The sequence below is a fragment of the Camellia sinensis genome, chromosome 5 (genome assembly GCF_055761805.1).
Source record: "Camellia sinensis isolate YWXY chromosome 5, ASM5576180v1, whole genome shotgun sequence".
Lineage (NCBI taxonomy): Eukaryota > Viridiplantae > Streptophyta > Magnoliopsida > Ericales > Theaceae > Camellia > Camellia sinensis.
Window position 1 is genome coordinate 148,760,762 of NC_138965.1, and position 25,535 is coordinate 148,786,296.

Consider the following 25,535-nt stretch of genomic DNA (forward strand, 5'->3'; position numbering starts at 1 on the left):
CATCCAAAACCAGGCCTAAATATCAAAAATATAAAAAAATACAAGAGTTCAATATATTTTTCATATTCATATATATTTATTGATTTTTAAAAATATTTTATTTTTTAAATACATGTATTTAAAAAATAAAAAAAAATTATTTAAAATTTTAAAAATATTTACTAAAAATAAAAAAACACAAAAAATAAAAATAATTTTAAAAAAAATTTAATTCAAAAAAATTAAAACCAAAAAGTTTACTATTAGTTCTGAAGTCATGAAAGTTTGGAAATCCCAATTATTTGTGTATGATCACTGCTCCTCTCTCTCTCTCTCTCTCATTAGATCCTCTTTTTCCATACTTGAGAAGTATAGTAAAGAGAAAGACTCCCTCTCTCTCATTAGATCCTCTTTTTCCATACTTGTGAAGTATAGCAAAGAGAAAGACAGAGAGAGAGAGAGAAAGCATGGAAGAAGAAGTAGCAACAACAAGGTCTCTTCTTCTTGCTGAAGAAATGGCTGACATTAATGACGGCGGCGATGCTGGCGGTTCTTCTTCCTCCACCACGGCGGTGCTCCTCTTTGGAACCTTTGTTGCCATCTGTGGTTTATTTGCTTATGGTTGTGCTGTAAGTATATCAGTTGGATTTCACATTTGTTTTTTTAATTTTATTTTAATAATTTTTTTCCTTTAAATTCCGCTAAACTAGATTAATCTGAAACATAGAATAAAACAATTATAAATAATAAAAAAATTAGAAAAAAATCCCAAAAAGCTTGATTTTTTTAGAAAAAAAAATATTTATAGATTATAGATTAGATAACCTAAAAAGTTTTAAAAAAAAAATATTTAGTGTGTTTGGTTTAGTTATCTGAATTCAGTTTTCTGAAAATTGAGTTTTTATTTTTTGTTTTTTTATTTTTAGTAAATATTTTTAAAATTTTAAGTAATTTTTTTTACTTTTTTAGATGCATTTTATTTAGATGTATTTAAATAGTAAATTTGTGAAAAAATTAATAAATATACAAAAATATAAAAAATATACTGAATTTTCGTAATTTTTTTTATATTTTTGATATTTAGGGAATTTTTTAAAGATTTTTTTTTGCAAATATTTTAATTTTTGAATATATTTATGTTAGGTGTATCTAAAAAAATAAAAAAATTACTTAAAAAATTAAAAAAATTCATTGAAAATAGAAAAGTTAAAATTTTAAATTTTTTTTTTTAAAAAAACTTAAACCAAACTAGCTGATTACCTTTTTTTTTTGTTTTTTTTTTTAATACTTAAAACAAAATGTGAGTTGTTGTCAAATTACCAAGTGTAGGGAATAATGCTCTTAAATCTTATGTTATATCTTCTTTATCTTTTCTTTTATTTATAGTCCATTTTCTATGACATTTAGAAAACAAAAGAAAAATGAGGAGAATTATAATAAAAAAAGGAAGAAGAAATTGTACGAGCACGAAATAATTCTTCTCATATGATCCTGTTGATCAAGTTTGCACTCCTCCAAATAATGTTACTTTGCCACCTAAAAACACAAACATGAGCTAACCGGCGGGTGTGTGCCGGAAACCCCTCGATGCCTAAGTCAGCAATTAGACAATAGACAATAAGCTCTGTGTATTCTAGAGTAAGAATTAGGATACCTGTACATAGGTCTGGTCATGAGCTTTTATAGACTTTACTTGGCACAATCTTAGTAGGATTTCCAACTCTCCTTATAAGAGTCCTTCTAGGAATCACACACCTTACTCACTACCAACCAAGTGAGATGGTTTGCACAATCCTAGTAGGACTTTACTCTCCTTAGCAGAGTCTTCCTAGGAGTCACACTCCTACTCACTACCAACCAAGTGAGATGATTTGCACAATCCCAGTAGGATTCTAACTCTCCTTAGTAGAGTCTTACTAGGAGTCTTATGTCCAAGGATAACGTTTACCCTTAGAACACCCTTATCACTGCAAGCCAAGTGAGATGGCCACCCCATTTACCTCGGTTGACACCTTTACCTTAGCTAACCCCTTTACCTCGGTTGACATTGCAGTCAACCAAGTTATTTCGGCTCTGTGCTCAACTAAGTAATGGAATAGAAGCATCAACCGAGCTACACCTAGCTCGGCTCTCCATCTCACCAAATACCTCGGCCAACCCTTAGGCCAAGTATTAGGTAGCTCGGTCAATGCCTTTGCCCAGTTTGGTACTCAAATAAAAAGGGACCGAGCTACTCGACGTCCATACTCCGGCCTTTTAGTTCGGCCCACAACAGAAATCAAAGATGTCTTCTTGGCTTAAGAACGAGCTACACCAGCCCTTATCTCGGCCCATTATGCGGCCCAACTCCCAAAGAAGACTCTTCCTAGCTCGGCCCAATTTGTTTACAAATTACCCTCTCAATTGCCCCTTAATTCTATCTGCGTAGCATGATTGAGGTTATTTTTCCTCCAGTCGAGCTAAGAACGCCCCATTCTGCCGAGTTAAAAAATTGTTCGGTTTCATAGCTCGTTCGGGCCCAATAAGTCTTGTCTGTAGCTCAACATGTCTTTCCACTAATCTAGTATGGCGTCATTCCCAGGATACATGGCGTGCCCTCATTATCCTCGTTCTTTTGTTACAACCATCATGTACTTCCAAAAAATTTGAATAGCCCCGCCTTTTTGCCTTCAACATTTAAGTCCTTTGAGTTCGCAATCGTATGTCGAGTCTTTCTTTATGTGTCTCGCCGAGCAGACTTAACTTGGTTTACACTAACTCTGCCAACCTTCTTTGGCCGAGATAACCATCTCGGTCCAAACATTCAAAAATATGTCGGTCAAACCTGCCAGCTTGCTTTGGCCGAGGTACGCATCTCGGTTGAAGAATCCAAAAAACTTTGGTGGTCAAACCTGCCAACCTTCTTGAGCCGTGATCCTTATCTCAGTTGAAGAAAAAATGTGTTGGTCAAACCTGCCAACCACCTTTAGCCTAGATCAGGATCTAGGCTAAAGGGTGCAAAAAAGTTTTTGTTGGTCAAACCTGCCAACCGCCTTTAGCCTAGATCCTGATCTCGGCTAAAGGGTGCAAAAAAGTGTTGGTTTTTCCAGCCAACCTCATCAGCCTAGATCCTGATCTCGGCTGAAGAGAGCTCCGTGTTGGTTATTCCGGCCAACCTAGAGCCAAGTGTTTGGTTATTCCTGTCAAACTTCTTCAGCCTAGATCCTGATCTTGGCTGAAGAGAGTTCAACGTTGGTTATTCCTGCCAACCTAGAGCGAAGTGTTGGTTATTCCGGCCAACTTCCTACAGCCTAGATCCTTATCTCGGCTTAGGAGAGCTAAATGTTGGTTATTCATGCTAACTTTCTTCAGCACGGATCCTTATCTCGGCTGAAGAAGAGCTAAATGCTGGCCAATCCTGCCAAGCTTCTTGATTACCGCCCAGTCGGGCAAAGACTTGTTAGAAAGAGTTGGCCAATCCTGCCAAGCTTCCCATTTGCCCCCTAGTCGGGCAAAGACTTTTGTGCGATCAATCCTACTTGTCAACCGTGTTAACTCTGGCCAAAAAGTTTTTTGTTTGGTATCCCTATTGCGCTGGACTCTACCTTGGTGCGTGCCCCATCTTCCTCTACCCTGATGTGTTAGTGCACTCTCTCCATCATTGCCTCCATAGTAAGCGGCCGCGTCATTGTCATTGAATCCCTCAACTTATTGCCAACCGGCAAACCTCGTTTGTACTGTGCGATAGTTAGGTTTGTAGGGCAGTCTCCAATCTGATTAAAAGTCTCCCAATACCAGTTATTGTAAGACCTCAATGTTTCTTTCTCGCCCATGTCTATGGAGAGAAGCTGGTCAATCTCCACTAGTGTCTTGGTGTTCGTTCTGAATCTGGTCACAAATACCTCCGCTAGTTGCGTCCACGAAGCTATGCTACCTTTTGGCAACCTTTCAAACCACGTTAAACCCAGGTCACCAAGGCTGGAAGGAAACAAGATACACATTAAAGCCTCGTTTCGTCGATACACGGGCATAACCTGGTAAAAGTGGCTCAAGTGTATGTAGGGGTCCGACTTCCCCTCATAAGTAGTGAATTTGGGTTGGTGGAAGCTTGAGGGTAATGGTGCGTTCTCTATTGTCGGCATGAACGGTGAGCTCTGCAACTTTGCTAACGCTTTGTCTGTTGGTTCATAGGCAAGGCGTGGCTCTGGAATTCCAACCTCGACACTCCCATGTGTTCTAGGAGCCAATCATTGTAGTGTGGAGACTCTGCGGGGGTCGCGAGCCTGAGTATCTTCTCTCCTTCGAGCCCTTTCAGTCCTCATTCTCTCAGGCCTGGAGAAGTGTGTCTTGGTAGTCCTCGATTGTGTATCGCCTGACCTGAGGCTTCTTCTTTCAGCTTGTGATGGTGTGACTTGTCTGTCACAATCTTCTGAGTGGCGAAGGTGTGCCCTGCTCTTGCCCACCTCTTCTTCTGCTGCCCTCTTGCTCTTTCTCTGGCGCTTCATAGTCTCCATGTCAGGCGCCATTCTTCTTATTACTTCGTCTTGATCCCTTACACAATCTTCCAAAACCTGAGGATCCATCCTCCACCTCTGTCTATCAGGGCTTTGAGAGCGGTGTAGACTTGAGCCCCGTCTTTCTCGCGCCTCACTTTGTGGATTTCGTCGCTGGGGATCTAATTCCGTCATGGGTGGTACATAAGGCAAGCCTTCGCGCCTTGCGCTCCCTCCCGGGGTCTGCCCATCAATAGCAGAATGTGGTAAGTCTTCGATGTGCGCCATTGATTTCATCTAAAGAGGAAAACTCGATCAAAAAGTTTTGTTCTTTGTGTTTTCCCACAGACGGTGCCAATTGTACGGGTACAAAATAATTCTTTCGTATGATCCTGTTGATCAAGTTTGCACTCCTTCAAACAATGTTGCTTTGCCACCTGAAAACACAAACATGAGCTAACCGGCGGGTGTGTGCCGGAAATTTCTTCGATGCCTAAGTCAGCAACTAGACAATAGACAATAAGCTCTGTGTATTTTAGAGTAAGAATTGGGATACCTGTACATAGGTTTGGTTATGAGCTTTTATAGACTTTACTTGGCACAATCCGAGTAGGATTTCCAACTCTCCTTATAAGAGTCCTTTTAGGAATCACACACCCTACTCACTACCAACCAAGTGAGATGGTTTGCACAATCCTAGTAGGACTTTACTCTCCTTAGCAGAGTCCTCCTAGGAGTCACACTCTTACTCATTACCAACCAAGTGAGATGGATTGCACAATCCTAGTAGGACTCTAACTCTCCTTAGCAGAGTCCTACTAGGAGTCTTATGTCCAAGGATAATGTTTACCCTCAGAACACCCCTATCATTGCAAGCCAAGTGAGATGGCCACCCCATTTACCTCGGATGACCCCTTTACCTCGGCTGACATCTTTACCTCGGCTGACATTGCTGTCAACCAAGTTACTTCGGCTCTGTGCTCAACTAAGTAATGGAATAGAAGCATTAACCGAGCTACACCTAGCTCGGCTCTCCATCTTACCAAATACCTCGTCCAGTCCTTGGGCCTAGTATTAGGTAGCTCGGTCAACGCCTTCGCCCAGTTTGGTACTTAGATAAAAAGGGACCGAGCTACTCGACGTCCACACTCCGGCCTTTAGTTCGGCCCACAACAGAAATCAAAGATGTTTTCTTGGCCTAAGACCGAGCTACACCAGCCCTTATCTCGGCCCATTATGCGGCTCAACTCCCAAAGAAGACTCTTCCTAGCTCGGCCTAATTTGTTTACAAATTATCCTATCAAAAATCATTATTTTTTTTATTATTATATGTTGGGTAAATTATATTTACTTTCTTGAGATTTTTTACAATTATAAGGACGTCTTTGTAATTTTAATAATTGCACTAACATTCTTTACTTCTAAGATTTTTATCAAAATTTCCTCCATTGTTACTCTTTGTTAGGCTATTTAATAATTTTTTTTTTGTTAGGCTATTTAATAGAATTTGTTTATTTCACGTTGATGTCTTAGGTTATAATGTCAAAATGATGAAATTGCTCATTAGTTATCTTATCTATTCAAATAAGAAATTTCGTTGTCTCCTTTGAAATTTGGCATATATATTATCAAAAAGCTATATATATATATTAACATTATTTGATAAAATTTTTAAATTGTTGGGACATTATTAAATAATTTAATAGAAAAAAACTTAATTGCATTGATAAAATACTTAAAAATATGCAATCTCTCTAAAATTAATATTAGATAACATCCTAATAATTTACTAACAGTTTCCATAGTTTGAGACTTGTGTCACTTTGGTCTTTAACTTTTCAATTATGACATATTTGACCTTGAATTTTGAATCTTGTTCTAAATAAGGGCAATTGAAGATTTCACTGCTCAATTTCAAGGGCAAAGTCGTCAGTTTGATAAAATATTAACTAATTTGACAAAAATAAATGTCAAAAAAATATTTTAAAATTATTTCTACTCACCAAAGATAAAATTATTTAAAATTGATAAATCTTTTAGACATTTTTTTTTACCAAATTAATTTTTATTATGTGTTTGGATGATGATCATGTAATTGGTGGTTGTTAGGCTTTTAATGTGTAATCGATATATTTAATATATGAAATGTTTTTAGTTTTGAATTTTTTTGATTTAATGGATTGATTTAATAATAATATCAAAGTTGTCGCCATACTTAACTTTTGAAAAATATAAACTAATTTAATGAAAATAAAAACAATCACCCATTACATAATTATCATCCAAACACATAATAAAAATTAATTTGGTAAAATAAATAAATGTCTAAAAGAATTATCAATTTTACATAATTTTATCTTTAGTGGGTAGAAATAATTGTTAAAAATTTAAAAATATTTTTTTGACATTTATTTTTGTCAAATTATTTTATATTTTATCAAATTGACGAATTTGCCTTTGAAATTGAGCAATAATATCTTCAATCGTCCTTATTTGGAACAAGATTCAAAATTTAGGGTCAAATATATCACAATTAAAAAGTCAGGGACTAAAATGATACAAGGCCCAAACTATAGGAACCGTTAAGTGTAATTTGTCCAATAATTTAATATAAGACTTATTTTTCAAGGCGCTGGAGTTTGCAACAGAATTGGGGCTAACCAACATTCATTTGGAAGGTGATTCTCTGACTGTGGTGAAGGCTATCCGAGACGAGAGCAATCTATGTGCTTCTTTTGGTCATTTTTTACAATGTGCAATTTCCTGTACCAAGCAATTCTTACATTTTCGTGTCTCGCATGTGAGGCGAAATGGCAACCTTATGGCTCATCACTTGGCCCAAATGGCAAAGGAAGCTCCAGACAAGCGGGTGTGGCTTGCTGAGGTCCCTGCCAATTTGGTGCATATTTTGTTGAATGATGTTCCTATTCTGTAGGGGGGCCTTCCCTCTACCCTCTAAAAAAAAAAAAAAAGTAATGCATTTATTATTTGGATTTTTTTTTGTAAAGTTCAAAATGGATTAATTTTTTTTTCCCTAGCAATTTGCATTACTTATTTATTTATATGTAAAAAAGTTATTATTTTATATTTTCTCAATCATATATTATTCTAAAATTTTTATTTTTATTTTTGAGTCATTAAGGCTCCGTTGGTTTTGACATAAAAAATTTTACACAAAAAGACAATTTTATTTTAAATTGATTTTACACAGAAAAAATATTTTTGTTTTTGTTTTTTAATGTTTGGTTGGTACTTGAAATAAAAATATTTTATTGCCTAACAGAGAAATTTTGATTCATTAAAGTGTCATTTATTACTTTTTGATGAGTAACGATATTTATTTGAAAATGTTAAATGTGTTAAAAAGGTAGTGAGCGAGAGTCAATTTTCTAAAAATTGACTTATGAAAAATTTAAAGGTAAGTCATTTTTGAAAACATGATGCAAAAATATTTTCTTTAAAAAATATTTTACTTGAGTTTTGGTTCAACCAAACAATGGAAAATAAATAAAATATTTTTTAGAAAAACATTTTATATCAAAACAAATGGAACCTAAACTTCTAGTCGATGCATATTTAAAAAATGCATGTGAATATCTATTACATGATTAAAAAAATTAAAAAATAAATATAGAAGTAAAAAAATTTAATCGCCTCGCATTAAATTAAAATTAGTTGATAGGGAATGAATGATCAAAAAATCATTTGAGAATAATAAACAATTCAAACAATTTGTCATTTTTTACACTTAAAATTAAAATTAATCTTTACTTGAATGAATAAATTATTTGAGAATATTATAATACTCAAATAATATATATATATATATATATATATGTTGCTGATTTTGCAGATCTTGGTATGTGTTGGTTTAGCATTCCTGTTCTTTGTTGGAAATATCTTTACTTGGCGCGCCTTGAGGGAGGGGGATGCAATTACCAAAAACCACGGGGAACTAATGTATTAAGACAAACCTTAGGGGGTGTCAATATAATTTATCCATGAATAAATAATGAGCATTTGTTGTCCTTCAACCATACAGTCCTTCCGCCATACATGATCTACCTAGTTAGAAGTTAGATAAACAAGTTTTTCCACTTGGTCCAAGTTTGGTCATAGTAAGCCTACTCATCACATGTCAAGTATTCTCCAGTCTCTGAGGGATACAAATTTATTAAGATAATTTGATTATATTATGGACCATCTAATAAATTAAATCAATTATCTAATTTGTGGAGTAGAGTTGAGCACTGGCCATATGTAAGCTCATTTAATTGGTACTTTATGATTGCTTTGTAGAGCGGATATTCATCTCCTGCCGAGTCTGGAATTATGGAAGATCTTGGCCTCTCTACTGTGGAGGTTAGTAGTAGTACTTCTCCCATTTTACCAAACAAACACAAAACATTGATTTGGAGTGTTACTTTGGTGTGAAAATTGCGGGTGTAAGTAGTTTTACATTTGCTAAGGAATTACAACTTTTAATCAATGAATTCACGTCCTTTGTGAAGGAAAAGCTTTAGTTTTGATGTTTTGAAAGGCAAGAGTGAAAGAACATTGTAAAACATTTTTGTTACTTTATACTTTCAGCATGATGTTTTGGGAAAATTTGGTGAATTTTTGCGGAGTATAAGACCAAATTACGTGTATTCATGAAATCAGGTTTGACAACCAATAAAGCATAAATTCACAAAACAGATAAACTTATGCCAAGTATTTTGAAATTCATCCCACCTCCATGTTAAATGATACGACAGTGCTAAATCATACAAATCCCATATATCTGTGCTTTTAACCTCAGTATTCTATATTTTTTCTTTCTTGAACTAACCTTTGGTCAATAATTTGTTTTTCTTTTTTCTTCATTTTCTTTTTGAGTAAAATGTCAATATTTTAATGTTCTTTACAGTTCTACTTTATTTATTGCCTTTATATTTTATGGTGTTGAAAAATACAATGAAGCATTAGAGACCAAGAAGCACTAGCACTAGCACTAGCACTAGCAATTCCACACTTCTTCAACAAAGCCCTTTTACTTTTATTTTTATTTGTCCAGAGTTTCAACAAAACAAGCCTGAAGATGTTTGGGATATGTTTTCTTTTGAAAAGAAAATAAAAAAATGTTTGGCTATCCTTGACTAAATCAAATCAAATTAATTATGCCAGTCCAAATAGTTCTCTCATGATGGTCTAGCCTCAAAAAACTTTTCCACTCTGAATTTGTTATTCATGGCTTGAGCCATGTTCAGACAGCAGGGTGAAGTGCTCTGCATTTCTATGTTGCCTTCAATTTCTCTCGTCATCATTGTGCAGTATTCAGTTTTTGCTTCAGTGATGACGATTGGAGGAATGTTAGGCGCAATCGTAAGTGGCAAATTAACAGATCTGACTGGCCGGAGAGGTGTAAGGTTTTTGCTTGTCCTCTAGATATCTTTATGCCTAATGTGACATTTTCATTTTAATCTTAATACTCTCTCTTTGATTATTCTCAATTTGTGTTGATTTGGCAATGCAGGCAATATGGTTCAGTGACATATTTATCACTGTGGGGTGGCTTGCAATACTGTTGGCCGAGGTTTTTTACTATCCTTCCTTTCTCCTCCTGAGCGTATCCCAAAATTTAATTGATTTATGTTGCAATTGTAGATCCTTTTTCAGACATCCTTTTACAAATCAAAAGGAGCATTAATATTTCTTTGAAAACGAATGACATCTAGTTGAACCCTTTTTTTCCCCTATGTTGCACGTATGCGGTGTGGCATGATATTGACCTTGAGTAAATTTAAATATCATTGAAACAGGACATTGAGAGTTCATGCAATTGAATTTATTCTTGCTGAAGTTTCTCTAGAAAGTGACTAGTGTACTGTATATATTTGATGTTCATTGTAAATTACTTGAATTTCATAATCCAAATCAAGTCAAAGCATTTTTTTTTTTTAAAACTTTTGTTTCTACTTTCTGTTTGCAATTTGGTTGACTCATATATATCAAATGTTTAATGGTTGTTGAAAGGGTGCTTGGTCGCTCGACCTTGGAAGATTGTCAATGGGATTTGGATATGGGATTCTTCCATATGCGGTAAGCATACGACCATTGCATGTCATATTTGATTTACTGATAATAACTCTAGTAAAGAATAATGTAGCTTGCATTTTTATCTACAAGGCACACGTGTATATCGCAGAAATCACACCTAAGAATATTCGGGGAGGATTTGCAGCAGCTGGCTCGGTAAGCAAAACACTAGAGGTTGCGTTTGGTAATGCTATCAATTTTATGTTTTCTGTACAGTAAACATGTTTTTGTATTTTTCCCTAAAAAATGATACACAAAAATTATGTTTGGTACGCAATGTTTTCAAATAAATAAATAAATAAAATGAGATGTTTTAAAATTGATACAATAAACAATTGAGGTAGTGAGTTGTAAAAGGGTATTTTCATTGAGGTCAGGATGAGGTATGGGGGTTGTAGTTCCGCGGGTAAGGAAGAGGGGGATATAGTTTATTGGGAATGATGGAGTGGGAGCGGTTTTAAATAATAGTATCAGTGTACGTATCAATGCCGGTGATATGGTCATAAATAGGCCAATATTGGCCAATACCGGCCGATGTTGGACAATACTGGCTGATATATTAGTATCGGAAGTCTAAAATCCCAATACATATCGGTTGGTATTTAAAACCCAGGCTACATGTTGTAGGGGTTGAGTGAGAGGCATTTTCAAGTCTTGGGGTTGAGGAGGAAAAGGTTGCAATTCTTGGGGAGTGAAGGTGATAGGGGGTTGGAGTAGTGGTGGTTGGTATCAGGTGAGAGAGTTGTAGGTGGGGGTGGGGACTTGGGGTAAGGGTTGTGTGAGAGGGTGGTTTTCCAGTGGCTGGCGATGCCATCGTTGTCTTCGTTGCTATTGTCAAGGGGGAGTGGAGGGAATTGAAAGGAGGGGAAGAGGGAGAGGGAAGCTAGGGAGTCTATTGGAATTTCAATTTTCTCAGGAATTTAAGCGATAGAGATCTCTTGAGTTGGCATCCTTGTTGTCATTGATTGATGGGATTTCTTTATCTTTATCTAGCAATACAAGGGTTTGGAGTATCATTCCTTCAGGGGCTTTCTCATGTAAATCTTTGTTTGATAAACCTTCTGCTCAGTTGTTTCCCCTTCACAAGAAAATCTAGAAAGCAGTTGTTCCTCATAAAGTGAAGTTTTTTATGTAGTCCTTAGCTCAAGGAAGTGTCATGACCAATGATCGAAGGACAAGGCCTAATCATTGTGTTTGTTCTCAATGGTGCATGATATGCAAGAGGAGTTTGGAATCGACGGATCATTTATTTCTCCATTGTTCGGTTCAATCTATGTGATGATCAGTGGGTTGCTCCGAAGGAATGCACACACATGCTTCTTCTTAGGTTTGAAGGGTTTGCAGGCAATAAGAGAGCCAAATCTTTGTGGTCCTCTATTGTTGTTGCTATCTTTTGGTCTATATGGTTGGAGAGAAATACAAGGATCTTTGATGGAAAGGAGTCAGATGCTAAATCATTATGGGACAAGGCGGGATATTTGGCTTCACTTTGGGACCTTTTAAAGAAGTTCCATTTTTCTTGATTTCTATGGATTGAGCTGCTGCTTGCCATTCTTAGTGTTTGGTTTTCTTGTTTATTTTCTATTTTTGTTTTGGCACTTTTCATTATTTAAGGACTCCTTGCCCTCTTTCCCTTTTCTTGCTTATGCTTAATAATATTCTTTGTCGCTTTTCAAAAAAAAAAAAAAAAGGAAAGAAAGGGAAGCTAGTTTACAAAACAAGTGAATGCGACTTTCCTTGTCAAAATTTCAAATTTTTGAAAACTGTTTCCACATTTTCACAACAAAAATGGTTAATCAAACATGGTTTCATATATTGTTTTTAGACTGTTTGAAAACAAAAACAGAAAATGAAAAATCAAAATATTACCAAATGGGCCCAAATAGATTTGGTTTTGGATTCAATAATCAACCTTCATTTATAGGTTTATATATATGTTGCTGATTCTGCAGATCATGGTATGTGGTGGTTTGGCATTCATGTTCTTTGTTGGAAATATCTTTACCTGGCGCACCTTGGCTATTTTTGGTAACTTTGTGTTGTCTTTGTATCGTTCAATACTGTTTGAAAGCAGGTCAATCTTAGTGATTTGAATTTTGTTATGTCTACAGGAATGATGCCGTGTTTGGTACAATTTTTAGGCTTATTTTTCATACCGGAGTCTCCAAGATGGTTGGTGAGTTTGATTTAACTTCCTTTCTATTTTTTTTAAATAGTTATATTTCAGAAAATGCTACATATAGTCACATTTTACCTTTAGACACAAGTGGGGTATGAAACGACATTACATATAGCATTACTCGTATCTCACAAAATGTTTCTTACCACCATCACCACCACCATCCTCTCCTCCCCAACTACCACCACTACCATCCCCCAGCACCTCACCATCACCACTACCACCACCACCACCACTAATACAACCACCAACATATTGGTTTCAAGGTCACAACCAATCATAGGAAACGTTTACTAGAAAATATTTTTTGTAGAAAATGTTTTCCCTCAATAAATGTGTTCTACTAAAACAAACGGAGGCAGATTATTCTTGGTGCACTTGAGATATTATGCACACACAGACATAATCACACAGGCAGAGAGAGAGAGAGAGAGAGAGAGAGAGAGAGAGAGAGAATTGGTAAGAATTCTCATTGGTATATGCAATTGTTTACAGGCGAAAATTGGTCGAGAAAGTGAGTTAGAAGATACTATACATCGTCTCAGGGGAAAGAATGTTGATATTTATGCAGAAGTAACTGAGATCAGAGTAATCTCTGACTTCCAATGTCAATGAAATATTGAATATATAGGCATTGCAACTAATAATGAAGAGTTTTTACATACATCACAGGAATATACAAAAACCTTTCAACAACTCTCCAAAGCCAACATTTTGACTTTGTTTGAACGAAGATATGCTCATCCACTCATTGTAAGTCATATGCGGAAACTTAGGCAAATTACATCAATAGGCCTTGTAGTTTACTCATCGTAGTTTTAATTGCGTCAATTTTACTCTTGAATTTTTCACATTATGACAATTTAGTTCAATTGATAATGCCCTCTAGAAATTGGGCTGAAATCAAGAGGCAAAACAGTCTATCCACTCTCTTCAAAGTAAATGAGGGGTGGGGAGCTCTATTTCCACACCACTTTTTCTCAGTGCACACTAGTTTTTTCATTTGGATATTAATTACCAAACAAAACCAATGGTTCAGATACCAATTATTGATCGAAACCCCATGGTTGTTATAGTTGATATCAGATAGGAAAAAATTGGTGTGCACTGAGAAAAAGTAGTGTGTGGAAATAGAATCACCAATGAGGGGTTGATGCCCAATTTGAAATAGTTGATTCTTTTTTGAATGGACATTTTGCCCTTTATTTATGTGCAATGTCTTCATGTGTAAGAATTTATGTATTATTGATTGATGTCTTGATTGATAGATTACAAGATGCATTAATTACAATTCCTATACAATCTATATATAGAAGAAAATGTGGTAGTAGGTGTAGTGGAGGTGATAGTGGGTTAGGTGAAGTGGAGTGTGTAGTGGAGTAGAGGTAGGTGAAGTGGAGTGTGTAGTGGAGTAGGTGAAGGTAATGTGGTAGTAGGTGTAGTGGAGGTGATAGTGGGTTAGGTGAAGTGGAGTGTGTAGTGGAGTAGAGGTAGGTGAAGTGGAGTGTGTAGTGGAGTAGGTGAAGGTAAAGATGGGAAATTCTAACAGCCCCCCGCAAACTCAAGGAGGAGAGAAACTAACCAACTTGAGTTTGGAGAGAGTAACAAAACAAGAAAATACATAAAAATAAAAAAGGATAGGAGACACTGTATGGTCGTGTCAGACCGTTGGTGAAGACACTGTATGGGGTGTCATAACGTTGTAGAGGACACTGTATGGTGGTGTCAGACCGATGTAGAAGACAGTTTATGGGGTCATGTCGGACCGTTGTAGAAGACAATGTTGTGACAGTTTACGGAGTCTTGCTGGACCCTTGTAGAAACTAACCGGAATCAATGTCGGGACAGTTTACAGAGTCTTGTCGGACCCATAAAGGAGCTAACCGGAATCAATGTCGGGACAGTTTACAGAGTCTTGTCGGACACTTGTAAAAACTAACCGGAATCAATGTCGGGACAGTTTACAGAGTCTTGTCGGACTCTTAAAAAGTTGCACCCTCAAAAGGTGTGCCCAATTTTGTCAAAAGGCGTGCCATCAAAAGGCGTGCCCAATTCATCAAAAGGCGTGCCATCAAAAGGCGTGCCATCAAAAGGCGTGTCCACTTTGTCAAAAGATGTGCCATGAAAAGGCGTGCCAGTTTGTCGGGCGGCAAGAGGCACGCGATACGCGTGGCTGCCTCGGCTATTTAACCAAGACGAAGGCTGAGGCTGAGGCATACCATTCTGAAACCTCTGAAACCAACCCTTCGCTGAAAAAACTCTGCCTCTGCGGAGAGAGAAACTGTGGAACACTTTGTTGCCATTCTGTCACCAACCCTTCCGAACATTACCAGTCTGAAATTGCTATTTCGCTGAAACACTTAGCAACCCAAAAACATGGCCTCTTCTTCCCGTCCAGTTACCCAGAACCTGCTCACGCTCTTTCCAGAACTGAACGAGCCCACAAGAGAAATAACTGGTGCGGTGGCTAGTGAACCTCAACCAAACACCTCTGGTTTTGCTCCATTGAACTTTCCGATGCGGTCGGTGGAGCAAAAAATGGCGGTGCAAACTGATATTGAGGCTAATCAGTATACTCTGAAGTCATGCGTGGAAACCATGACGGCGGTCACAAATTTGTCGAACCGGCTGCAGAGTAGGACAAATGAGTTGCAGCATTTAAATTCCCAGCTGGCTCTGCTCCAACGCATGTATAAGGATGCGCGAGCAGAGATAAGTGTGCTGAAAGCAGAAAATAAGGAGCTGAAGCGGAAGGCCACTGTGATGTTCCGATTTGGAGGTCCGCCGTATGCTGCAGTGGAGGAGTATGGAGGAGTGAACGTGCTCGGCGGCGTAGGAAACACGGAGGCAGCACCGTCAAGGGCCGCCCAGGACGGAGGAAAGAAGAAGAGATCTGCAGCAGAGTAGAGAAGAAAAATCCCACTGTGGGTGTTGGGTGTGTTATGGTGGTTTTTTTTTTTTTTTTTTTTTTTTTTTTTTTTTTTTCTCGTGTAAAATTATGATCGGGGTTGATCCTGACATGAATAAAATAAGTGTGTTTGGCAAACTCGAATGGTAGGTGTGGTAAGGCAGAAAAATCAACTGGAATGAATTTTTTTTTTTTTTTTTTTTTTTTTTTTGTGAAAATAATAATAATAATAATAATAATAATAATAATAATAATAATAATAATATTAATATGGAAATCATGGAGTGGGCGGTGGTACAAAAATATTGTGTAGAAAAAGAGGGAGATGGTGGAAAAGAGAGGCCACTCATGTTATTAAAATAAATTAAGGAATTAAAAAAAAAGTGATATTGGTTTTGTTTTCAAAAAAGATGGATTAAAATAAATATAAAAAAAAGAAAAAGAAAGTGGAGACCATGATGAAAGGTGGGAACAAGTGTGCTGGTGCTGTGTTGTAATGGTCAGAAAGAGAGATAAGAAAATAAAATAAAATAAATTTCAAGGTGCTGTGTTGTAATGGCATTGAAATATCCACCATCATAAAGAGTATCAGTGGTGCTGCATATGTTTATGAGCATTATTTGAGGCCTTTCTTTCTTAACCCACAGCAGACTGTTAACGTCTAGTATGTCCCAAGGAAGAAGGACATCTTCAGTAAGCCAGATGACATTCTAACTGCTGCTGAGAAGTACATAGAAGAACATGGCCCGGAAGCATTTGAGAAGCTTGTTAGCAAGGATAGGGAAACCAAAACGGCACTCTAAGGATAGTGTAGGGCGCTAATGAAACGGGAAAAAAAAATATCATGTTAAGTTCACATGATAAGTTTTGTCAACCCTTAGTAACAGTAGATTAATGAAATGATCACTTTGTAACTTGACTTATAGTGTAGGATTGATTGTTACAATTAAAAATGAAGGGACAAAAATGAGATTACAATGAAAGCACAGAGCTACTAAGTGTAATAAACTCAATTAGTTATTAATTATCTCTAAACTATATAGACTCGTCCCGGATTGTAGCACAAGTGATCATGAGGGTACTTAAAGGTACTCATATGAGGGGAGGTCTCAAGTTTAATTCAATGAAGTTGTAATTGCCCATTTTAATCTAGTTCTACTAATTTATTAACATCCTAGCAAAAAAAAAAAAAAAAAACTATATAAACTTAAATTATTCAATTAAACTATGTATGGAGTAATAACATAACCACTACATGTAGATGATGCCATTAATATAAGAAAACATGTATTTGCAACTCAACGTAAATACGCAATTATTTATATTTATTTTGTTGTTATTTTCTATTTCTTGTGCTGGTAAAATTGGTGTTGTAAGCAATATTTTCTTTTCAATTTTTTTGTTATCGTGTATGTTCTCACTCCTTTAAATTAGGGGGATTTGGTCAAAAACCTCTTATAATAAAACTTTAATGCAGTACGGATAAGTACAAAATTTTTTTTTTTGAAAAATCTAATACATACCACTATTATCAAAATGTTTAATTTTAAAATAATATAAATTTTGATCTAGATGTTGGTTTTTAATACAATTAGTATTTTTAGAATCCTCTTATCAAGATCTATCAAATAAAATCTATGTTGACTATGAAGTTCTTTTTTTTAAAAAAATATTACCGTCGAAATTGATGTAAACAGTAACATGTTACTCTGGTCCACAGTAATATGTTACTCTAGCAATATTTTTCAAGAAAAAAAATTTATATTTTACTTTATCCTTACTCAATTATGTGCCTCCTCCTTAAGAGATTTATAAAGCAAAATAAATTGGACTACCCTTTTCACCAAATAAGGGTGTGATGGAGGGGTTTTGACTAAATTTTTCTTAGAAGGGGATCCATTCTTGTGTATACATGTATACGAGGGGTAAAAATGTAATTGGTGTTTTATGATTGCTTTGAAGTGCGGATATTCATCTCCAGCTGAGTTTGGAATTATGGAAGGTCTCGGCCTGTTTACTACAGAGGTTAGTAATACTTTTCACCTTTGTACTTTACATCGAATAAAAATAAGAGCAAATTATACTATGCAATCATGCACTTTACATTAAATTTCACTTTAGTCCCACATTTTTCAATTATAACAGTCAATCCCTTGCAGCTTTGATCAAGTTACAATATAGCCCTTCTGTTAAATTGCCTAATGAGATTTATCATGGGACCCTCACATGAGACATTTTTTAGGGCAAAAGTATAATTTTCTTTTATTTTCTACTTTATTCCCTATTTTCTCTCTATTGTATTTTCTAACTCACACTACCACCAACAATGTTACGACCCAAACCCGCCCCTATGGGTTTAGCACTGTAACTGGCCAGTAATCCGTGATTACCAAAGGCCTGCTTAACAGTAATAACAGTAATACAGAGTATAGGGGCTGGCGGAAGCTAAAACAGTAATTAAAAGATGTCCAATGAGCTGTGACAGTCTGTATGCAAAAAGACTTTTCATATCATATTCACATTCATAACTGAAACATATTTACATCATATACGGGAGCATTCAGTACTGTATAAGTCTTAAACAGTCGGTACAAAACAGAGACAGATGGTTGAGACTAAACACCCCAAAAGCAGCCTTAGCTTGAACAGATCTGGAACCTCGAAGTGAGGCACAAAGGTTGGCTTGACAAAACGAGAGCTTAGCCTGACGCTCTTAGCAACGGTCCGGTGCCTGAACACCTACATGTATATATGAGCAGTGAGTTAAAGCCCAGTGAATAACATATGCGTAAAGAGGTTAAGAATGAATGTCCTTTCAGTATTTAAAAACCGTTAGTTATAACAGTATATCAGTCATTCAGTTTGTGGCTCATATTTCATGCCATAATAGTCATTTATAAACCATAACAGTCATATGTGGTACATCTAATAACAGACAGTACAGTAGGTCTTATCAGACCGAATAGTCAGTTGATGGCCATCATATCAGTAAACAGTAGTGGTTCTAACATGGGAACCGACAGAGATCTCTGTAACAGTAACAATAACAGTACAGTAACAGTAACAGTAATTGCTAAGGATGCCACGAATACAGTTCGCAAATAGGACAACATTCATTCAGTAAGAAGTATCATTTCAGAAAGCAATACAGTTGATCATTCATAAAATATTCATGATTGAACATATCTTTACAACATTGTTACTCACAGAGTTCTGGGCTACAGATAGGCTAGTGAGCGTCCTCGGATGCCAACCCTACACAGTTACAGGATGAACACACACTAAGTTGTACGCTTGGAAAACAATAACTTAGTCCCTATCTTGACTCGGTGTGGTTCCACATCAATTTCCTCATTAAGATGTCTTAAACATGCCCTAGGAATCCCTAGGATAGAATGAGGATGCAAAGATGCACTTTAAACACTTTTTAGAATTTTCAAAAAACAGGGGTCTCGCTCGAGCGTGGCTTTCTACGCTCGAGCGGACATGCAGATAAAGGTCTCCGCTCGAGCGGACTGTAAGCTACAGAAAAAGTACTGGATGCACGGAATTCACGCTCGATGGACGCTTGATAGCCGCTCGAGCGCGAGACACAAGTCCTCGCTCGAGCGTGAATTCCCTTGCTCGAGCGGACTGTAAACTGATGAAAAGTACTGGATACGCGCATTTCACGCTTGAGCGTTACTTTCCCCGCTCGAGTGGACTTCATGAACTCAGTGCGTACGCTCGAGCGTGAGTCCAAATTCTAGAATTTCCAGATTTGAACCTCAAGCTCAAAACCAACTTTAAATGCATCAAATCCGATCCTTTTGGGCTAATTTTTTGGAAAACTCTTGTAAACTCATAGTATAACATGTTTTGAAGATCAATTTGCAAAATCAAAGCCCAAAGATAGTTTAATCAAACACAATTTCAAGGAAAACCTCAAGACATATGACTTGCAAGTGTTCTAATGAACTCAAAGCTTCTAATACATGCTCCAAAGAGCCAATTCTCTCAAACACATGGTGAATTCATGGATCATAACAATAATATGGACATGCATGCAATAGTTTCCAAGAAAACAACCCTAAACTCCTTAATGTGCACATGCATGCATGAATTAGCTCACTATCCAACTCTTCAAAATTAAATCTTGGATTTGAACTTCAAATCTCCATGAACCATGCAAGATAGTACTTAAATGCACAAACAAGAAGGTAAATGTCCTACCTTAGGTCTTGAATTCAAGAAGGGAAGCTCAATTGTGCAATCTACACTTCAATTCCTCTAAATTTCCAAGCAAAAATGATGAACTCAAGTTTTGTCCCTCTCTCTCTCTCTAGTCAGTTATGAGTCTTAGGAAATGGAGGAGATGATGAAATGGTATGTCTAAGTGTATGAATTGAGCCTCAAGATGTTAATAAAAGTGGCCCACTATATGGCATTCTGGTAAATAAAGCCAACTTATGTAATTGATCATTAATTAACCTAATTTAGTCATACCAAATCACATTTCAATTAAATTTATCATAAAATCGCATAAATTCTAATTAGCACAAAACACTAATCAATTTCTGATTCGGCCGCCGATAAGTCCTTCAATTTTGCAGTTTAAAACATAAAACATGAATAGATCATTTAACAGTCAACAGATAGAATTGCATTCAAACTAACACACTCAATTAATCAGTTTAGAATTTCAGTCAATCAGTCAATCAACATGCTTAATCATAGATTAGCACTAATCAGTGGTGTTATCAGTAAACAGTAGTGAGGGTTATCACAAACAACCCCTTATTTGTTGGAATCATCAAATAAAATAGAAAAAATATATATATATATACAATGGAAAATAGAGAGAATAAGAAAATGGAAAAAAAAAAATCCTAAAAAATAGCTCATGCGACACATAACAATTTCCATTGGGCAACTTATCACCAAACTAACAGACTGGCCACATTGTAACTTGACCAAAATTGCAAGGGATTAACTGTTACAATTGAAAAATGATGGTCCAAAGTAGATTTTGATGTAAAGTATTAGAGTGCAAAGTGTAATTTATCCTAAAAATACTGAACATCTTACTCTTGAATACCATATAACCTTAAGGCATTACAATATTTTATCTCTGAATTTATGTCCTTTCTGGAAACATACTTTAGTTTTGATTGCTTGAAAAGGTAGTGAAGAACATTGCAAAAGAGTCCTTGGGGTGGTCAAGCTTAAGTTTAACTAATAAATTTTCTAATTTGTTGCAATGATGTTACACACACAAATTTTCTAGTTGTGGTGTTTTTTTGTATTTTTCAATCAAGTGTTGAAATCAACCACCCAAACATAGGTCATTAGACATTCTTGAAACATGGGACAACAACAATCACATTGTACTCTATTGTTTCAGGGGAAGAATGAACAAAAATGTTCAACTTCTATGTGTAATTTAACCGACTTCAAATCTTATGATTCAAGTGTCATGTTCAAACAACATAATGAAGTTTTATGAATTTCTCTGTTTGCCCGATCGTGTTCAATTTCTCTCCCTCTCATTGTGTAGTATTCAGTTTTTGCTTCAATAATGACGATTGGAGGAATGTTAGGTGCAGTGGTTAGTGGAAAAATAGTTGATCTCATTGGCCGGAGAGGTGTAAGTTTTTGGCTTATCGTCCAGATTTCTTTAGCCTAATGTGACATTTTCATTCTAATCTCAATACTACTTGATTTCTTTTAATTTTGTTTATTCGATATTGTAGGCAATGTGGTTCTGTGACATATTTATTACTGTGGGGTGGCTCGCAATACTTTTCGCCAAGGTTTTTAATTCTCCTTTCTTTCTCCTCTTGAGTGTATCCCAAAATTTAACTGATTTATACCCCCAGTGAATAGCTAAAATGAATGATTCATGCTACATTTGAATTTCACAATCATGCCATAGAATTTTTATTTTTGTTTCTACAACACTTTGTTTGCAATTTGTATAAAATGATCAATACTTTTGAAAGGATATTTGGTGGCTGGACCTTGGAAGATTGACAATGGGATTTGGATTTGGGATCCTTACGTATGTGGTAAGCATAACAATCGTACCATGTCATAATTGATTTGTTAACCATGTAAAGCATGATGTGACTTGTGTTTTCATTCCAAACAATCATGTGTATATGTCGCAGAAATCATGCCCAAGAATATCTGAGGAGGATTTACATCAGCTAACCAAGTAAACACCAAACACTAAGAGCATGTTTGTTTGGGCAGACTGGATGAGATGGGAGTAGTGTGCCTAGAACTATTGATCGTAGGATTAACAATGCCTTTGAATTATGTATCCTGGCCTAACCCATGTTGGATCAGTTTAGGACTACGAAGAGGGATTGACAAAAGCTATATTTTGCAATTTAACTAATTAATCCAAACTTCTTCTTAGTCCTCATTTTTTATCCACCCCTCTCTTGGGATTCAATAGAGTCCCCCATATGGGGGATACCATGTCCAGATGGACTATTAGTCTAGACCTTAATTTTCTTAGCTAAATATTGTATTCGCATTATGTATTTTGTTGGATTATTAGCCCCAAGGCCATGTCCTCCCAAACAAACATGGCCTAATATATTTAGATTGAAAAATCAAATCTTCGTTTATGGGTCTATATGCTGTTGGTTTTACAGTTGATGGTATGTGGTGGTATATCATTAATGTTCTTCATTGGAAATATCTCGACCTGGTGCACCTTGGCTATATTTGGTAATTTCGAGTTGTCTTTGTACCATTCAATATAGTCTAAATCCATCTTAGTGGTTTGATTTCGTAATGTCTCCAGGAATGTTTCCATGTTTGGTACAATTTTGCGGCCTATTCTTCATACCAGAGTTTCCAAGATGGTTGGTGAGTTTGACTCACATACACAAACACACGCACAAATTGAAGAATTCTCATTGGTAAATACAATTGTCTATAGGCAATGATTGGTCGAGAAAAAGAGTTAGAAGATAGTATACGCCGCCTTAGGGGAAAGAAAGTTGATATTTATCCAGAAGTAACTGAGATTAGAGTAATCCCTAACTTCCCATGTCAATGAAATAGTTGATACAAGAATTGCAACTAGTAATGAAAAGTTTCATTTTTCCTTTCTTTTTGTGTATTACAGGACTATACAGAAACCTTTCAACGACTCTCCAAAACCAGCATTTTGAACGTGTTTGAGCGAAGATATGCTCATCCACTCATTGTAAAACATATATAAGGACTAATCCAAAGTTGGGCATTACGCCTTTTCGTGCCTTGTTTGGTCTCTAATGAACATGTAAAATTATTGTAGATTGGAATTGGGCTGATGTTACTAGCACAATTTGGAGGAACCAATGCAATTTTGTATTATGCCAGTTCAATTTTTGAAGCAGCTGGTAGGTGAAGGTTACAGGCCACCGAACACGTAATCATTTGAAAGCCTGAAGTTCAAGGAATTCAACTAATAATTGATCAATGGCTTATTGTAGGTTGTTTAGCTAGTTTTGGGACAACAATGATGGCAATCATTCAGGTTCCTAAATCCCACGTGTAATGTGATATAGGATTTTGCTTGATGCACTTAAAAGTAATGACGATTATTATTATTATTTTTTTACAGATTCCCTGTGCTGCTTTGAGCGTAATTTTAATGGATAAATCTGGGCAATGACCACTTTTGATGGTCTGTTTGTGAAATTATGTTCTAAATTTTTGGTTTTACCGATTATTGACTCCATGTTATGAGTGTTTGCAGGTTTCTGCAGCAGGAACATGCTTGGGAAACATACTTGCTGGTTTGGCATTCGTCTTTCAGGTTTCTCCAAATTAAAATCCAAACCCATGTGCTTCTTGGTCTTATTTTATTAATCTGAAGAATGCTCGCTCATTCAAGCCCTAAAACTCTACTTTACCCTGAATAGGATCTTCATCAGCCAAAGGAGCTCAGTGCTATACTGGTGCACAAAAATTACTGAAATCAGGGAGGACGGAAAAATTGAGGCACAAAAATTAATCCATTGTCATTAAGAAATGTTTTGACCCCTGTTTTGTCTTCTCGTTGTAATTCGTATATTCTGATATCTTTAACTATCTTCAACAACCCCCACTTGGTAACACCTTAGTGCAGATGGCTCTTGCTGTTGGGCCTTCACCAATTAAGACTGCGAACTTATTTGTAGAATAGCCCAAAGCAAGAAGAAAACTGGAGAGGAAAGAAAGCAAAAACGGAAGAAAAGATTTTTGTGTATGCATTACAACAAGATAAAAAGGTCTCATATAAAAAGTCTCAAGAACTTATTAAGAGATTAATGTGGGTCAAAGGTTAGACAACATAAGAGCAAGTGATTTTGAAAAGGCCTTTGACGAGAAATTTCCATTGTCCCTATCTCACATAAATGCATATGTTTCCTTTGCTCAGAATCAAATCTTAATTAGAATGACAAGGCCTTGATTAGAAAAATATGTTTTTTGGTTAATATAACATTTTGATTAAAAGAACAAAATGAGTTGTGTATTTGTTGATTGTTTGATTCTTCAACCAGGTATATTCTGCTGCTTTGATAACAGGCATGAATGGCATACCATGGCTTCTTATGTCAGAGGTAACAAATCTCACAAAATAATTTCTGTATCTACTCCATGTTTTTATGAGGTTTGTAGCCGATTTGAACAAGATGATGAAGTTAATTTTTTGCATATATGGATTGAATTTGATTTGGTTCTATCTGTAGATATTTCCTATACACATAAGGGGTTCAGCTGGAAGCCTTGTGACTTCTGTCAACTGGTTCACTTCTTGGATTGTGTCCTATTGTTTTAACTTCTTATTTGAATGGAGCTCAGCAGGTGATGCCTCTCTATCTCTCCCTCTGTTCATATCTGGTTGGTTTGAGTAATTGTTCTGTCTTCCTGGAATATCACGCAGTGTGTCTCGCCCAGTGGTGTTTCATGTTTTCTCCACCGTTATTCTTATTTTTCGGGTCATACACCATTGGGCTGTGTTACCATCCAATGGTGTTTTCTACACCATTATCCTTGTGTCCCCGCCCAATAATAAGGGCTATGTTATATGGCTCGAAAAATAAGGATGATGGTGGAGAAAACATGAAACACCTTGTGATGCCCATGTGATAATTTCTAGGTTTTTTCTTGAATTCAATCTTATTGCTAAGCCTTCACTATTTCAAGAATATTCCTTATATTTGTGATTATCACTATTTCAGGGATATTCTTTATATTTGCGATTATCTGTGGCTCAACTGTTCTATTCGTGGCAAAATTAATACCTGAGACCAAGGGTCGATCTCTTGAAAAAATACAAGCATCGATGACCCATCTTCTACAGTGATACTAAAAAAGGGTCACCTCAATGCTCGAGTCTTTCACCATTGTCATGTTTCGAAAAACCATTGACATCCAAGTCACCATGGAACAATGTTACTGCTCTGTGAAAACCTGTCCTTCAATGAAAGGGGAAAAAAAATTATTCATCCTATTTTTAAAATTTGGTGAGAGTTGTGCTTACTTTATTTATGAATGTATAGTTGAAAGGTTGTATTGTATGTGTATCAATGATTTGCTTCATGTACAAATTTAGATGCTTGGTTGATAGAATCTATGTATAATTCATGTACTTTGGTCATTGGTGTTTTAGAGTGGTGAATTATAATAAATAACTACTTTTAGAGTCTCGTTTTTAGTGTTGCTTCTAATTTCTTCTTCTTGTTTAGGTCTTGATTTATCTCGTTCAGGTCTCTCAAGTAATGTTGGCTTTATTATTCATAATAACTGTTCAATTGGGGGCTCTTTTCAAAGAGAGATATACTTTGGCTTGCTAAATTTTCTTCAAATTAGGGCTCCTAAAGTTTGATCTACAGACGTAGAAGAAAGCTTTTCTGAATTTTTTAATATATATAATCCTTACCTTTTTTTTATT

At 36.1% G+C, this 25,535-nt stretch overlaps 1 protein-coding gene across 5 annotated transcripts; it reads left to right on the forward strand.

The window, feature by feature from the left end:
• Positions 1-268: 268 nt before the first annotated feature.
• On the forward strand, positions 269-25,288 carry LOC145790919 (sugar transporter ERD6-like 5). Of its 5 annotated transcripts, XR_014330296.1 has the most exons (25): positions 269-608; positions 7,081-7,129; positions 8,751-8,813; positions 9,765-9,859; positions 9,967-10,026; positions 10,467-10,532; positions 10,620-10,685; positions 12,482-12,557; positions 12,641-12,705; positions 13,204-13,296; positions 13,381-13,461; positions 17,579-17,641; positions 21,153-21,242; positions 21,349-21,408; positions 21,598-21,663; positions 22,261-22,336; positions 22,413-22,477; positions 22,551-22,643; positions 22,740-22,820; positions 22,911-22,995; positions 23,089-23,132; positions 23,220-23,282; positions 23,355-23,414; positions 24,142-24,201; positions 24,331-24,348. XR_014330296.1 is itself a non-coding variant. In XM_082870095.1 (23 exons), exons 1-22 carry the CDS (start codon positions 447-449, stop codon positions 23,268-23,270), a joined length of 1,617 nt encoding a protein of 538 aa, XP_082726221.1. In that variant the 5' UTR covers positions 269-446; the 3' UTR covers positions 23,271-23,282; positions 23,355-23,869. The 5 variants fall into 5 exon arrangements, 4 of the variants coding, with proteins under 4 accessions (XP_082726221.1, XP_082726219.1, XP_082726222.1 ...); XM_082870095.1 differs by lacking the exons at positions 22,261-22,336; positions 24,142-24,201; positions 24,331-24,348 and adding an exon at positions 21,766-21,812 and having other exon boundaries at positions 22,413-22,473; positions 23,355-23,869; XM_082870093.1 differs by lacking the exons at positions 24,142-24,201; positions 24,331-24,348 and having other exon boundaries at positions 23,355-23,869.
• The last annotated feature ends 247 nt before the right edge of the window (positions 25,289-25,535 follow it).